Source organism: Anguilla anguilla, chromosome 4, assembly GCF_013347855.1.
Source record: "Anguilla anguilla isolate fAngAng1 chromosome 4, fAngAng1.pri, whole genome shotgun sequence".
Taxonomy (NCBI): Eukaryota; Metazoa; Chordata; class Actinopteri; order Anguilliformes; family Anguillidae; genus Anguilla; species Anguilla anguilla.
Window position 1 is genome coordinate 22513045 of NC_049204.1, and position 15518 is coordinate 22528562.

Consider the following 15518-nt stretch of genomic DNA (forward strand, 5'->3'; position numbering starts at 1 on the left):
CTAAGGGTGGCTGGCGTGCTGTAGAAGACAGTACTCACATTTGAAGCCTTCACTTCAATTAAACACATACCACAGATTAACTAAAATGAAGCCTATGCTCCAGGGACGCAAAGCCTGTAAAATTGTTAAATTACAAACTCTCGCAGAGTGAATGGTCACGCAGTTCACTCTCACTGAAATCAGGTCTGTACAATTTCACATTGCTTGCGCTGAGCATGGTGAGAACAAACAGTCTGGAGGTGGTGTCACTGTGTTAAACTGTCTGATTCAGAGCTCCTGTCAATAAATGTATAAATGAAAACATCAAACATAGAAAGTATACAAGTGCTGCTGCGCTTTCTGATTTTATTCTCTGTATTTTCTCTGCAGTTTGTAAAAACTGTTGAATGACCAGCCTTGTTTGTGTGTTGCATAAGTGTTAATAACATGGTTAGACTGCTCTAGTTTGGTTTAACACCAGCATTCCACTTCATTTAAGCTAACTAAAGGCAGATTCTACTGTATATTTCAACTAATGAGCAATAATTGCCTTGTAAAATAAAACAGCCTGGTGTTTACTTAAATCAGCTATTAAAGCCATTCAGCACAAAAATATGCTCTTGCAGTTCCTTTCTCTTAAATTCCCTTCACATAATCTAATGCTCATTAATCTGTGTTCTTAACCAAGGAAAAGCCAAACATGGACACAAACCTCAGATGACATTTCAGGGCCCACAGCTGTGTATTCCCTCTGCAGAACCATCCCAGAGTCTGCCTGACCTGACCTCAATTCAGAACTCAAAGCCATACACTGAAGTATATAAAATGACAGCTAAAGTACAGTGGCATATTAGTATGTATGTGTGTATACATGTATGTATGTATGTATGTATGTACACTGAATGCACACTTAAACAACCTCCAGATAATAATACTGAAAATAGAAACATAATACACTACGCATGCATGTTACATTTATTATTATTATTATTATTATTATTATTATTTGTAGTAAGTAGTAGTAGTAGTAGTAGTAGTAAAAAAATAAAATTAATTAAATAAATACAGAATGCAATGTTTTGCTTTTGGATCATTCATGACTAATCGTGATACATTCAAATTTATGTATCTGCAGTATCTGATTTCTTAACTTCTGCGGTCAAAGAGGTTTTGAGTTATCAAAGAAGAGTATATATAATCTGTTAAATATTCTGCATAGGGAAAATAAATAAACAATAAGAACAAAGGGCCAGTATAGGTGGTTTATCAGTAAAATGATTTTTTGCACCATAAAGGAGACTGGACAAAATAAGCATGCTGTGACTTGCTGTCTCATTTGTTCGCAGAAATGTATAACATCAATAGGTCATAATCTGCAAATTTATGTGTTTTAATACTTTGCCCAGATTAGAATATCATCATGTTCCATGCTCACTCTCAAGGGTGAATTGCATCAAAAACCCAATGCTATGGTCTGCAATACACTTCAAAACCAATCCAGCTAAAACAAACACCTCAAAGTAACAAATATTTTGTGAACCATGTCAGATTCAGCACAAACAGCTTTTGCCTACCAAGAGGAAAAGAAAGGTGGGATTTCTGGAGCTACACCTTTTAGGGAAGTTGCAGAATAATCTACCAGTGCTTTCACATTGTTAACAGAACTTTGATGTCATATGACTGTGGTTCACAAACTACAGTGAACCTGGGTACATGGAATTCCTCCAGAGGTACTGTACAGCTGTGTCATTGAAAAGTATATTTGTAATTTATTCATGGACATACATACCATGTAACATATCTTGCTCCTATGAGGCGGTTAATATGCACACACATGTACACAAATGCCAATATGCATTTTAAAATACATGAATCAATATTAGGGCATACTCAACTACAAACACCAGGATAAAAATAATATACTGCACAAGAATAAATGTTTCATTTCTCAGGGGAAAAGGAGCCAAAGCTTCAGTAACCTGTTCTGGCAACATAAATCTTTACCTCCTAAACAACCACTGTTCATTATAGTCAGGAGTAATAATAGAGGATGCAGTTTTGACTGATTGCATACAAGCATGTGATTACCACTCAAAAGATATTTGATGTTCTTGTCCGCCCTCTAGTGTATAAACACAGACTCACATGTTAATTTGCCTGTGTGGGCAATGGACCAGGGATTGTCAAATTTAGCCTGTGGTGCCAGTAGTGCTCCTGTTTTTCTTTGTTTGTCTCTAAACAGGGACAGCTTTAGACCTGAAATACCAGGTGAGTGAAATATCTGACCATTAAAAGGCAGTATTGAATCAATTAATCATGAGATAGAAAGGAAAACCAGCATAGCTGGCCTTAAGAGTACAATTTGAGCATACCCAGGCTATGCCTTTGTCAAGATGACTTGAAAACAAGGCCTCACACAGTGTTTGGTTGTATTGCAAGGGATCAGAACCAAACTAGCAGTGTGTAATTCAACCACCTCAATTCTTATGTTGACCAGATCTGTTTTTTCAAAATTATTCAAAGTTGGTGAAAATTGGACATATTATGCAAGCCACGGAGGTAAAGCAACGGCAAGTCATTGATTTATATGGATACTGAGACGTGAGGTGCAAAAGAATGTTCTTTATAATGTTGACAAGTCATCCAACCCATTTCAACAACAGTTCTTTATCACTTTCTCTTTTGGAAATAAGGGACATGGGTTGGATAATCTATTTTTATGTATAATAATGTGTGTTTTTTAAAAGAAGTATTTTCTTTGTTTATTTGCTCAGAAGGGGTCAAACCTAGGAGGCCATATTCAGCCATCATTTCACCTCTGTTAAGCTACAAGCTCTCAGACACACCAGTGCCGTCAAATAATGGGCTTCATAACTTTTTGAAACAGTTTTTCTTTTTGAAACGTTTTTCTCTTGATTAACCACAGATACTGTTCTGTTAATTAATAGAACATTCCGATGAGGAAAAAAAAAAGATTTAATTGAGAAAAAGGTAAGCACCATCATACACTAATAACAAGCAGGTAAATAGTTGTTTAAACAGTCGAACACGACAGTACAAGTACAGAGGGGGAAAAAATAAAGAAAGCAATTCATATTTAGTGAAAACACACAAAAAACATTACGAACACTGCCTTCCCCAGGTCCTCCCTCGGTGTTGCGTGTGATGTGACGTCATCTAATACGTAGAATTTATGCGCCTCCTGAAAAATCCACGAGTTCTTTCGGGCTGTTTTAATCAGCAGTGTGAGGTCTTCGAACTCGGTATTCTCATAGAAAATCAAAATTAGAGACATACAGAACTCATAAAGGAGTGTTCTCAAGAAAGGAGAATGTCGAATTTCTCTTCTCTCGGCCTGTCAGATTGGTTGATTCAACAATGTAAACAAATGGGCATTACAAATCCAACTCCAGTCCAGGAGAGCTGTATGCCAGCAATTCTAGAAGGTAAGAACAAGTAATGTTATTATTAGCTCGCTGGCTAACAATATTTCTGTGTATGGGTGTCTGCGCTGTATGGTCTATTCGAAGTAAATTCATCATGATATAGCAGTGTACCAAATTTAACCTATTAGAAAATGTTACTACTACTGTTAGCTGATTGCTATTTGAGTTGTCAGAGAGTGCCAGCTTGCTCGCTTGTAACTCGGGCACTTAATGAAAAATGTTTGAATTATAGAGTTCCGGCTAGTTAGCTAGATGTCTAGGTTAGCGTACAATTTAACTTCTTCATTTGTTGGCTCTCTAGTTAATGTAGCTGAGGTAAGATGGGTAGCGAGTATAACGGACATCACACTGAATTGCTTGCAAGCTGTTAGCTTTTCTAATAAAATAACAAAATTTCTTAGGTCGTGATTGCATGGGCTGCGCCAAGACTGGAAGCGGCAAGACCGCTGCTTTTGTCCTGCCAGTTTTACAGAAACTGTCAGAGGATCCTTACGGAATCTTCTGTTTGGTGCTGACACCTACCAGGTGGGTGATTATGTCCCACCCTCAAATATTACACAGAGTGCACAGAAACATACCTGCACAGTACAAAAATAAATGACGTGCATGCTTTCCAATTAATTAATTGTCATTGTAATTGGTGTCTTATGCAGGGAACTGGCTTATCAGATCGCGGAGCAGTTCAGGGTTCTGGGAAAACCCCTGGGCTTGCGGGATTGCATCGTTGTAGGGGGAATGGGTAAGATTTACTCATGAACAATTAATGTATTTGTTAAGGTTGCATACAGCTGTGTGCATCACAAATGAGCTTGATTTAATGTTTGTCTGTTGTTCTCCATTTATTACAGATATGGTAACCCAGGCCTTGGAGCTCTCCAAGAAGCCCCACGTTGTAGTTGCAACTCCAGGAAGACTTGCGGATCACATTCGCAGTTCCAACACCTTCAGCATGAAAAAAATCAAATTTTTGGTGAGACCAGGAGAGAAGAATAGAATAGTGTCATTCTTGACTTATGTTTATTACCTTTTTAATGGTAATAAACATATTACATAAACATATAATGTGGTGTTTTTGAAATCTAGTTAGCTGACTGTGTTGTCATTGAAAGGGACAAAGTGATGATTGCATACTCATTACCAGCATAGTAGATAAGTGTTTGGGGCTTGTCTCAGCTTCTGTACATAATTTCTGTTTCCATCAGATTTTGGATGAGGCTGATCGTCTCCTCGAGCAAGGATGCACAGATTTTACAAAAGACTTGGAGGTCATCCTGAGTGCAGTTCCCGCCAAGAGACAAACTCTGCTGTTCAGTGCCACACTCACAGACACCCTCCAGGAGTTGAAAAGTATCGCTTTGAACAAACCATTCTTCTGGGAGAGCAAGTCAGAGTATGAGCCACTGTTTTACTGCCTTGTTCACAATTCTATCTGCAGTTTCAAATTGGTCTTCTGTCAGCCTTCACAGAAAGGTTGCTTCCCTAGTCATACTTGTGATACCCAGACATAGCAGAACAGAGAGGTACGGTTGCGTGATGGGTATTGATCTTTTGAGGATATAATGGAGCAGACCCTTTAGTTGGTTCACAGACTAGTTCCATGGATGTGAATTTGATGGCTAACTATATAAGTAGCCAGTGGAGGGCCATGAGAAGATGACTGACATGGCTGAACTTGTGGAAGTTGTAGATCAGGCGTGCAGCAGCATTCTAGATAAGTTGCAGAGGTCTGATATCAGAAGAACGGAGCCCAGCAAGGAGGAAGTTGCTGTAGTCCGGGTGTGAAATGACCAGCACCTGGACTAGGGCCTGGGTTTGAGTAACTGAGGAAGGGGGGTAGGTGGTGAGGGAAGGGATCAGTAGAGCTAGCACATATCATATCTGCGTTCAGAAGCAATTATGAAGAAAAAAGTGTTTTTATTCCTTTTTCCATTGGTCTGGGGGTAATGTTTTCTCTTACAGGGTACGCACTGTGGATGAGTTGGACCAAAGATATATCCTTACCCCTGAAAAAGTGAAGGATGCATATCTGGTTCATCTGATTCAGAAGTTTCAAGATGAGCATGAGGACTGGTCCATCATGATTTTCACCAACACATGCAAGTACGGACCAGAGTGGTAGAATCCACCAAGCTCACAGAGAAGCATTTCCAATACAATCTGTACATTATCCCAGAACATAAACTTGTATAAAAAATGTTTTAAAGTAATGGACACTTGAATTTATATCTGTGTTCTTCCTGTAGGAATTGCCAAATTCTTACAATGATGCTACGTGAATTCAATTTCCCTGCCATCTCCCTTCACTCGATGATGAAGCAGGTAACCAGACACCATGTGGATCAGAATGAATGTCTGACATGCCACTCACAATGCCTGTTTTCTTTTATTTATTTGAGAACTTCAGAATAAGCACTTTGTATGAGCACCAATAGATACCCATTAAGACATCTAGAAGACTTAAATGGTGCATTAACTGGATAGAAAACTTTATTTTAGTTTTTGTTTTTACCCTCCAGAAACAACGTTTTGCCAACCTTGCCAAGTTCAAGTCCAGTGTCTTTAAGATTTTGATCGCAACAGATGTCGCCGCAAGGTATGAAGCCTGTTGCTATTTGTCTGCATTATTTTAAACAACTTACCAAGAAACTGAAGCTGTAATAACAGTAGACCTGTTTAAAATGATCTTCTCCCCATGCACAAAATGGGCAGTTTAGTCAATTAAATATTTCTTTCACTGTTCTCAGGGGTCTAGACATCCCAACAGTCCAGGTTGTCATCAATCATAACACACCAGGCTTGCCTAAGATATACATTCACAGGGTTGGTCGAACTGCCAGAGCAGGTAACGTCATTTCTAGAGACTAGTCTTTGTTTATGAATTGGGCCAAATTCTACATTACTGACACTGATGACCATTAAACTGACAGTGATGACGTTCACTTCTTTTCAGGACGTCATGGTGTTTCTATCACTCTGGTGACTCAGTATGACATCCACTTGGTCCATTCCATTGAGGAGCAGATCCGTAAGCGCTTCATTTGTGTGCTTCAGTGTTGCATGCTGCACCTAACCATAATAAACATTGTTCCTTACCTTTGTTTCAGGAAGTATGGTTGTTTAGTGCTGTGAGTGTTGCACAACAGCTCACCAAAATTAGGTGTCAGATTAATACTTAGTAACTACAAGCAGACAAGTATGTCTAGGGCCCTAAGTTGACTTTTCCCAGGTAGCATGTAACCAAAGCAGAGGCCATCACATTTTATCTACTTAAAAGCATACCCTCAAGCTATTCATATGCAAAAAAAACCACTGACTTGATTCTGCCCACAATTCTTTTTTTATATAACCAAGTATATATGCTTTTAACAAAGTGAAGAATAGGGTCATTGTACTGCCCAGCCCTTATGTTCAAATCATTTTATTAAATGAAATTTTGTTCAAATATTTATTCTATATGAGCTTGATACTTACAGATTAACAAATTAGTGAAGGGTAATCTGACCAACAAAGAGATTTTCCTATTTAGAAGCAAAACTGAAGGAGTATCCAGCGGAAGAGAGTGAAGTTCTGAAGATCCTCACTCAAGTCAACGTGACCAGACGGGAGTGTGAAATTGTATGAACATCAAATTATGTTTACTTGAAAGACAGCTCTGCCTTTGATCATATAATTCATATGGTTAATGTTTTTTAAATCTTATTTCATTTTATAGCTCTGAATATAAATACATCCCACAGCATCACTTTAACTACTCAGATTAAATACTTTTACATAATGATCAGTGATGTGATAAAATGATCAAGGATAAAATGCAGAAAATCCTAAACTTGGTCCTTATTTTGGTGCAAAATTATTTACTGTATAGGGAAGGTAAGTCTGTTTGATGCTGACTGTAATTATCATGTTTGATGTCTCAGTATGACCTTTATTTTGTATTTCATAGAAACTGGAATCAACAGATTTCGATGAGAGGAAAGAAATTAACAAAAGAAAACAGATGATTTTGGAAGGGAAAGTAAGTGAACACAAAACTGGCACGTTTCTTGGTTGCGCATGTTTTTTTTACCCACAAAACTGAACAAAAGGTCAAAATTTCTTGGAAGTATCAAGCATGTTCATAGTAACTATATATGGGTTGTAAAAAGCAGCGGTATGTGTAGTGTTACATTTGATGTAGCGCACTTAATTAAGCCCCTTTAATATAAAAAATTGTGGAATTAAAATGCATTGTCTTGGGTGCTTCTGGATGTGCTACTGAGGCCAAGGCAGAACCCTTATAGCCTTGGCATTGCTATACTGAGCCATTGCTGACCGCGGTGATTGGGAGATCACAGCTATGAAACTGGTTTACACCAGCCAGTGTTTCCCAGATTACTGCTGTATAAACACCCTCTAGCTACCCACCAGGTGTACCAGTTATCATTCGTCAATGAGAGATGTGCCTCTCTTCCACTTGGCTAGAGCTGTCATTCTGTACACTGCGTGACTCAGTGTGGGAAATAGCCACTGGCTTGCAGGCTAGTACTAGTACATCAGAGTGCATGTACTTTAGTTACTCCCTCTGTGGATGTGAATAGCATAGTACTGAAATGAGAGCAGGTCATAACTGCTGATTTCCAAATGGGAGAAAATCAGTTATTAGCATGTAGGTCTTCATAAAATATGTACATTCCGCTTTGCATTTTGATTGAAGTTATGGTTGTGAACCCTGATCCATTGATGGAACATGCAGAGATGTTTGAAAATTCATAAACTCACAAGTAGCATTCTCTCCCCAGGACCCTGACCTGGAGCAGAAGAGAAAAGCTGAACTGGAGCGGATCAGAAGTGAGAAGAGGAAGTTTAAGGAGAGGATTCAGGAGAGCATCCAGAGGAAGCAGAATGTGATGCTCAGAAAGAAACTGCAGAAGAAAAAACAGGGTCAAAAGAAAAAAGCAGTGATGAAGAACACAACCTGAGGACTAGCCCCACAGATTATTAGCACAACTAATTTTTTTAGGAGTTGGGTTTTCAAGGACTGTCAGTGGGAAGTCTGTCCTGTAAACTCCAGAACACTTTGATTCATACAAGATAAATGCTAAACAGTTTGTTCAGTCTACTGTAATATTGGTGGGGGACATCAGTGGCTTCATACAGTGACATCATGTTATGCTGTTATTAAATTATGACTTTCACAACCACAAGGTTTACATAGACAAAGAGAAGCAACCTTTATTTTGAGAATTTCAATCACTTTACAGGAATGAGATCAGTGTTACACGGTGAGCTGTTGTTTTTGATCTTTAAAAAGATTCCATAGCAAAAAAGACAACACTCCACATTCCTGATATATTCACTCATTTCATAACTCTCAAAGCAAGAACTACAAAACAATTTCTTAAAGCTCACTCAGAATTGAAGCGGAGAAAGGGGCCTGTGCTGTACCTGTTCTTCATGAGGTTGCTTTTCTTGTCCTGCTCAAATCCAGCAGCAGAGATAGCACCTTACACGTCTGAGGCATGTTAGGCAATGCTCTCCATACTCCGGCAGGTCTGCAGCCAATCAGCTACTCTATACTTCCTACTGATTCCCAGGTCTACCGTTACACTGGGCAGTTCCCATTGTCCCTTACATTCTATAGAATTAAGGGCTACTGAAGTGCCACTCCAAATCATAAACTCTGGCCATCTTTGTAAAAGGGACATCAAGGTGCAAAATCAAAGTGCTGCCAACTGCCAACAAGATACCCATTAAATGGCTGTCTGTTTACTAGGTACTAACAGTGAAGTACTCATTTCATAGACTACATTTCTGTTTTTGAAGGGAGGGTACCGTTTATTGACTCAGCTGTTACATAAGAGGGAAAACAAAGTTATCACAGTTCAACAAAAGAAATGTCATCAATGGGCACCAGTCAGTTTGTAAGCATGCTCTGCCTCTTCAAAACATTCATAGTGAAGTTAGCATGATTGTCATCTAAGAATACACTTCTGTGTCATAAGCAGAATCATTGGGAGATGAAATTCAAACTGAGTGATGGCTTGTAAAATCCACCGTTTTGTGAATACACAAGAACAGAAACAGCTGGTGTAATGGCTACATTCTGGTATAGTGCTCTAGTAAAGCATTACAAAGTAGAACACTTAAACAAATGGGCTGGTGTAAAAACAAATGGATAAGGAATAGTCAAGAATAATTATTTCATACTGCAAAAACTACTTATAATAGTTTATTAAGGACAGCTTTAAAATTAGGGACAAGACAAAAAAAAAACCAATTACTTGCCCCATTACTGCTTAGAATGCTTAGAAACAGTTCATGGTTGTAGCAAAAACCTGCTTTTTTATGCTAAGTGAGAAATTAAAATGGTACAAACCAAAAGCAATCATTTTCAATGAGTGAAACGGGAGTTGGGGAGGTTGTGTCACAATTCACAAATGGGGCGATGGGGGTTTAGGAGCCATAAATGCAGACATCTACAGTAGGTAAAACTCAGCCTTGAGACTACAGGAAAAACAAAAACAACAAAAAGTAAAACAAGTACATAATTAAAGTCACAAAAGGAAAGCTCATCAGCCAGTCGTTTTACGTGGCAACTCCTCTGATAGAAGGAAGGTGGCCTACATCGGTCTGTTCTTTAAGTCACAAGAAATTAACCTGCAAATTTTCTATGGGTTCCAGTATTGCTATTTGGTTGAGGTTATAAAAAAACAGCTGCTAGTCAAATTAGCAGGCTGCAGTAGGTTATCAGCTGGTACAGTCTCTTACCTACATTCTGATATAAGTTTTGTGGTGCTTCATGCCAGTAAATGTTTTCATTATAGGCACTAAAAGATTTGTCATTTTGTTCCCTTTCATGAAATAAGTAGTTTAGGGTATACTAAAACTGACCGTGGCGAATAAAATATTAAAATGATTAGGGCATAGGTGATTTGGGGCAGATGTAATCATCAATGCAACATTATAAATGCAAATAATGCACTGCACAAGCACGTTACTCTTGCACCACAATCAATCTGCATCGAAACCCTGACGTGGTTGATCAGACTCCTTTCCTGCTCTTTTGCAGTGATCGTGTGGTTATCAATGACCGTGCATCCACAAATTCAGCGTAAAATCTGTTTGTGAGAAAAAAGTATCTCCGCACTGGAATTCAGACTTCAGCCACCTTCCTTTTATAACATCCTTCCTTTCTTGTTACCCACTGGCTTACTGTAAATTAAACAGTGACTCCAATGACATGTATGTATATATATGTAGTATATTCACACTTTTTTATATATATGGAGCTTCCGTTTCTTTCTCGTCTTTGTCTGGCAAGTTGCTTTCAGCAAGCAACTCTTACGGCCAAAGGCAGCTGGGTCTTTATTTTTCCTTTTTTTGCAGTAAAACCCCTTCGTTCAGACAGTAGCTGATCTAAGCTTACATAGCATTTAAAACATTGAAAACTCCTCGTCGTAGCTCAGAGTGCCACATTTCACCGTCCCTGCTTTCCTTCATTTAAGAAGATCAATGCGTCATTGCTGCAACTTCAAATTACACCAAGTTACTTCTCTTCGATGCTGGTCATTTTTGTTTTTTTCTTTTTTCTCTTTTGTGTTCTACAAGAAAGTTACTCCAGTAAAATTCTCGTGATTACATATCTTTCAGGTCCACAGCTCAGATCTTGAGAAACTTTCTGTTATAGTCCAATTGCTATTCCACCAGGGACATTTATTTTGTAAACCACCTTATAATAGACCCGTTGAAAAAGCCAATGAATGTCTAAAGCAATCAAAGGCATTTCAATTCAGAATCTCTTCAAATCAGACTAAATGCAGAAACCTTTGCCACTCAAAGTTGACCTAGATCCATTCGTATTCTTGAGTTACTGCTTTGGACATCTGATATAATTTGGGCTTAAGAGCTTACCACCACCACTCTTGGGCCACATGGATTTAATCAAATGGGCTCAAATGCAGAATTTCAGAACAGGTCAACTTTGAGGTTAAGACTCTATATTGCCTGCTTGAAGCGATCTTCCCCCGATACTCCTTCTCTGGAGACACCAGAATGAGCTTGCGAGTTGCTTGAGAACTTGTCTTTTCCCTCTCTCTGCTCGAAGAGCAAGGTCCTCAGCCAACAGGTCATTCCTTCAGAGAAGGCCGTGGTGAAGGGGTTTGAGGAGGGGATGGGCTTCTTTCATTGGGATTTGCCTCGTTTTTTCTCTCGATGCAAGACCAAGGTCCTTGTCTTCCCCCGACAGCGCTACCACATGCAGCATCTCTTCTCCTTTTCACGTCTGTCTCAGTGTGCTAGCAGTGGCCTCTCTCTCTCTCTCCCTCTCCCACTCTTTCTTCCTCTCTGTCCCTCGTTCTTTCTCTCTTGTGATTGGTTGGTTTCTCTCTCTCCTGTTGCTTTCACACAGTGGTGCTTCAGTTGTAGCAGTGGAAAACAGGTATCCATTTTTTGTTTTTTATTATTTCCCAGATTTAAAATGCTGATGAACTAAGCTCAGCTCAAGCCTAGCTCCTCTTCCCACTACCTGGGAGAAAGAAAATGGTTAATGCACCCCATCGAGCTGCAGTACTTTTACATCCAACTTACGATTACAAGGCAAAGTAAGTCTGGGCATCGATCAAGCTGAGAATATTATAAATATGTTCTCACACTCTAGTACTGTGACAGTCCAGTCACCCCACCATGTTGGTATGCACGTTCGCCCTGGTACGTCGAGTCCTGGGACAGGGCCACATCAATCTGGGACTTGAACTCGTCACCCAGGTAGCTGTCCTGATGAGAGGAAGAGTCATATCTTTCAGAATATATTCGAGCAGATCACTGTTTCTCCAATCATGGTCCACGTGGTGCCGGTCGACCACGGTGTATGATTGGTTTCAGTTCCTTATGCAATCAATCAATCGGGGCTGTATGAGCCGTTAACCGACTTTCAATCTTTCAATTATTACTTTTTAATAGTTATCCGATACATGTCATTGTGGGGAAAAAGGCATTTATGCAAATAATGACAACAAATGATATTTTGCAAATTAAAGAGCAATATGGTAATGTAATTACGTAGCCGCTAAATTGCTAAAATGTTCAAAATAATTCATCTTGGTTAATCAACTGAGACCACGGATCGATGTGTTTAGGTAGTGAATACTTAACATATCTCTACAGGAACATATTTTTAGTACCACAAGCGTAACATTTTAACACATTTCTTTCACACTGAACTAATAGCATTTAACTAGTAATGTCCAGAGCAGTATACAGAAATAATGGGAAGCCCAGGACCAGGACTGAGCCCTGAAACGGGTTTTTCTGAGGTTGCGGTGGACTCACTTGAGACAGTTCAGGCTGGGACAGACCGGGCTGGCTCATCTGAGAGGGCTGGCTCATGGAGATGTAGCCCTGGGTGAGGGGCCCCTGGGAGAAGGGCTGGGAGACCACGTCCTGGCTGGCCTGGCTGTTGGGCATGTGGGCCTGCCCACCGCCATGGTTACCCATGCCGCGGTTCCTCTGCCTCCCGCCGCGGCCGGCCTTGCCCTTCAGAGCACCGCGGCCTACAAGCACAGGACCAGACGCGCGTCACAGCACAGCAGATAGATGTACGCTAGATACTGCATACCGACGCACTGAGGACGCATGCACACACCCGCGCACACCCACACACACAGCAAACATCAAATACAGCTCCAGGTTCCACAGAATTCTTCTGTAGGTGAAATGCCCACAAAAGCACAAGCGTGTGATGGCAACTGAGATGGTGTCTGGAAATGTCAGGATGTAATCTTGCCAACATACAAAAGAAATTCAACCTGTGATCTATAAACAGATATGTGAAAATGCAAAGGCTTTGAGAGATGAAGACTATTTTGCCCAATTCACTAAAGCTCTTCATGCCAAAAGATGCACCTTATCCAGTGAAAACCTAAATACCTGGAAAACGCAGTAGAACTTTTCTTTTTGTTACCTACCGAGGAGACTTGTCTGGTAGTCAAGTTTATGGACATCAAACTGAACAAAAACGATCAATGTCTTGACTCCGAAACGACTGAAGTCGTCTGAGGTGCTCTCTTATATTCCACACTTTTCAGTTCTCACGGGATAAGACACTTCGTGGCGTAAGAAAGCTTGAGGAATAAAAGGGGTGTGACTACAATCTTTCCCACCTGCTGCAGGACCGTTGGCCTGGCCCAGGTATCCTGGTGGGGGCATGGGGGGCATGACCAGGTTGAAGGGAATAGGGATGTTCATGGCAGCCACGTGGCTGGGGCCAGCCCCAATCATGCCAATCTGGTCATGGGTCTGAAAGTACATGTTTGATGGACGCCCTGCAGACAAGGAAACGCACACACACACTTTACCCAAAGACCACTCTGAGGACATCTGTGCGTGCTTTCATGGGCTCCTGCTGATATTTATAAGCCCGTTCGCCGTCTCCGTGGAGACGGACACCGGCGGTTGGCGGCCTGCGGTACTCCGTGGTGAGCTCACCTGTGTTGCTGCGGTCGTACACAGACCCGGGGATTAGAGCCTCACGAGCATCGTACATGGCTGTGCTCATAAACCGCGCCCCCTAAAAAAAATATCAACTAACTGTTACACACCCGTCGCAAACGATCACATTCTCGATATAGAATTCCCCAGTATAACTGAGAATCTCTAATTGGACAAGAATATCACATGCGCGTGTGTATCGAGAAGTATAAGTCTCCACGTGTCTGTTGGGAGGGGTTTGTGTGTCTGTATACATGTATGCACTGCAGAGCCCGTGTATCTGTATGTGCATGTACTCACAAGGTTAATTGATGTGTTTATGTGTATTCAAGTGTAAAGCAAGTACTCACAGGCTTAATGGTGTGTGTATGTAAATACAAAGCCAGAACTCAAGGGGTTAGTGACATGTGTATTTAAGTGTGAGGTCAGTACTCACAGGGTTGATGGTGTGTGTATGTGTATTTAAGTGTGAGGTCAGTACTCACAGGGTTGATGGTGTGTGTATGTGTATTTAAGTGTGAGGTCAGTACTCACAGGGTTGATGGTGTGGGTATGTGTATTTAAGTGTGAGGTCAGTACTCACAGGGTTGATGGTGTGGGTATGTGTATTTAAGTGTGAGGTCAGTACTCACAGGGTTGATGGTGTGGGTATGTGTATTTAAGTGTGAGGTCAGTACTCACAGGGTTGATGGTGTGGGTATGTGTATTTAAGTGTGAGGTCAGTACTCACAGGGTTGATGGTGTGTGTATGTGTATTTAAGTGTGAGGTCAGTACTCACAGGGTTGATGGTGTGGGTATGTGTATTTAAGTGTGAGGTCAGTACTCACAGGGTTGATGGTGTGTGTATGTGTATTTAAGTGTGAGGTCAGTACTCACAGGGTTGATGGTGTTGACCAGCTTGCGAGGCTTGCTGAACTGCATGAGGCTCTCGCGCAGGTTGTTGAGAGGACCCTCCACCAGAACCTTCTGCTCTTTGTAGTAGTTTAGCAGGTGGTTCCAGAGCGGCTGCTTGGACAGGGCCTTAGGGTTCCCCACAATGATCACCCCATACCTGCAGATACCCCAAAACGCATTTCAGTGGACAAGAAAAACATCTATTCCGAACATGACACTCACACCCAAAAAATGTGCTATTTATAATCGATTATAATTATTGCTTGAAGCAGCTTTATTTAAAGGATAGAATGCTGGCAATAGTAAGGCACATTTCCCTTGGCTGCATACTGCCCTCCAAAAGCATGAGTTATAATACACATTGTAGGAAGAAATGTCAGTCAAAAAGCAAGATGGTCGTGAGTCTTGCTGACGAAAGACTACTGAAAATCCAGGACGAGACAACAGGCTGTGCCTGACTGAATACTGGCATTTCCTAATTTTACGTCCGTGCAGGGTCAAAGAGATAAAAACTCACAAAGGTGATATAAACATGAACACAAAGGCACTACAGGCATAGGCCTGCCGTTACCTTGCCCTTGTAAGAGCCACGTTTAGACGACGTGGATCATTGAGAAATCCAATGCCCTGATGTTCGTTGGCTCGGACACACGACAGGATGATGAAATCCTTCTCTCTGCCTTGGAAGGCATCAACGCTAGCAATTTCAACTTCCTGAACAGCAAGAACAATCA

The 15518-nt window shown here is 40.7% G+C and overlaps 2 protein-coding genes across 7 annotated transcripts in view; one reads left to right on the plus strand and one right to left on the minus strand.

Annotated features, from left to right (window-relative positions):
- The first annotated feature begins 2151 nt into the window (after positions 1–2151).
- Positions 2152–9173, plus strand: ddx49 (DEAD (Asp-Glu-Ala-Asp) box polypeptide 49). Of its 2 annotated transcripts, XM_035413063.1 has the most exons (14): positions 2152–2247; positions 3342–3425; positions 3827–3950; positions 4079–4164; positions 4274–4395; positions 4628–4815; positions 5385–5525; positions 5669–5744; positions 5942–6018; positions 6170–6267; positions 6376–6450; positions 6952–7040; positions 7369–7440; positions 8204–9173. In XM_035413063.1, the coding sequence occupies exons 2-14, from the start codon at positions 3368–3370 to the stop codon at positions 8381–8383; spliced, it is 1386 nt and encodes a 461-aa protein (XP_035268954.1). In that variant the 5' UTR covers positions 2152–2247; positions 3342–3367; the 3' UTR covers positions 8384–9173. The 2 variants fall into 2 exon arrangements, with proteins under 2 accessions (XP_035268954.1, XP_035268953.1); XM_035413062.1 differs by lacking the exon at positions 2152–2247 and having other exon boundaries at positions 3144–3425.
- The window catches only part of LOC118225050 (regulator of nonsense transcripts 1), a 15400-nt gene continuing 8500 nt past the window's right edge, over positions 8619–15518 (minus strand). For 3 of the 5 annotated variants that reach the window (XM_035413060.1, XM_035413061.1, XM_035413059.1), the window contains exons 18-23: positions 15356–15498; positions 14767–14941; positions 13887–13968; positions 13562–13723; positions 12732–12952; positions 12051–12176 (exon numbers count right to left, since the gene is read on the minus strand). In XM_035413060.1, coding sequence (XP_035268951.1) covers positions 12057–12176; positions 12732–12952; positions 13562–13723; positions 13887–13968; positions 14767–14941; positions 15356–15498 — 903 coding nt within the window. In that variant the 3' untranslated portion in view covers positions 12051–12056. Of the gene's footprint in view, positions 11929–12050; positions 12177–12731; positions 12953–13561; positions 13724–13886; positions 13969–14766; positions 14942–15355; positions 15499–15518 lie in introns of those variants that run through there. The other 2 variants (XM_035413058.1, XM_035413057.1) reach the window with 2 other exon arrangements.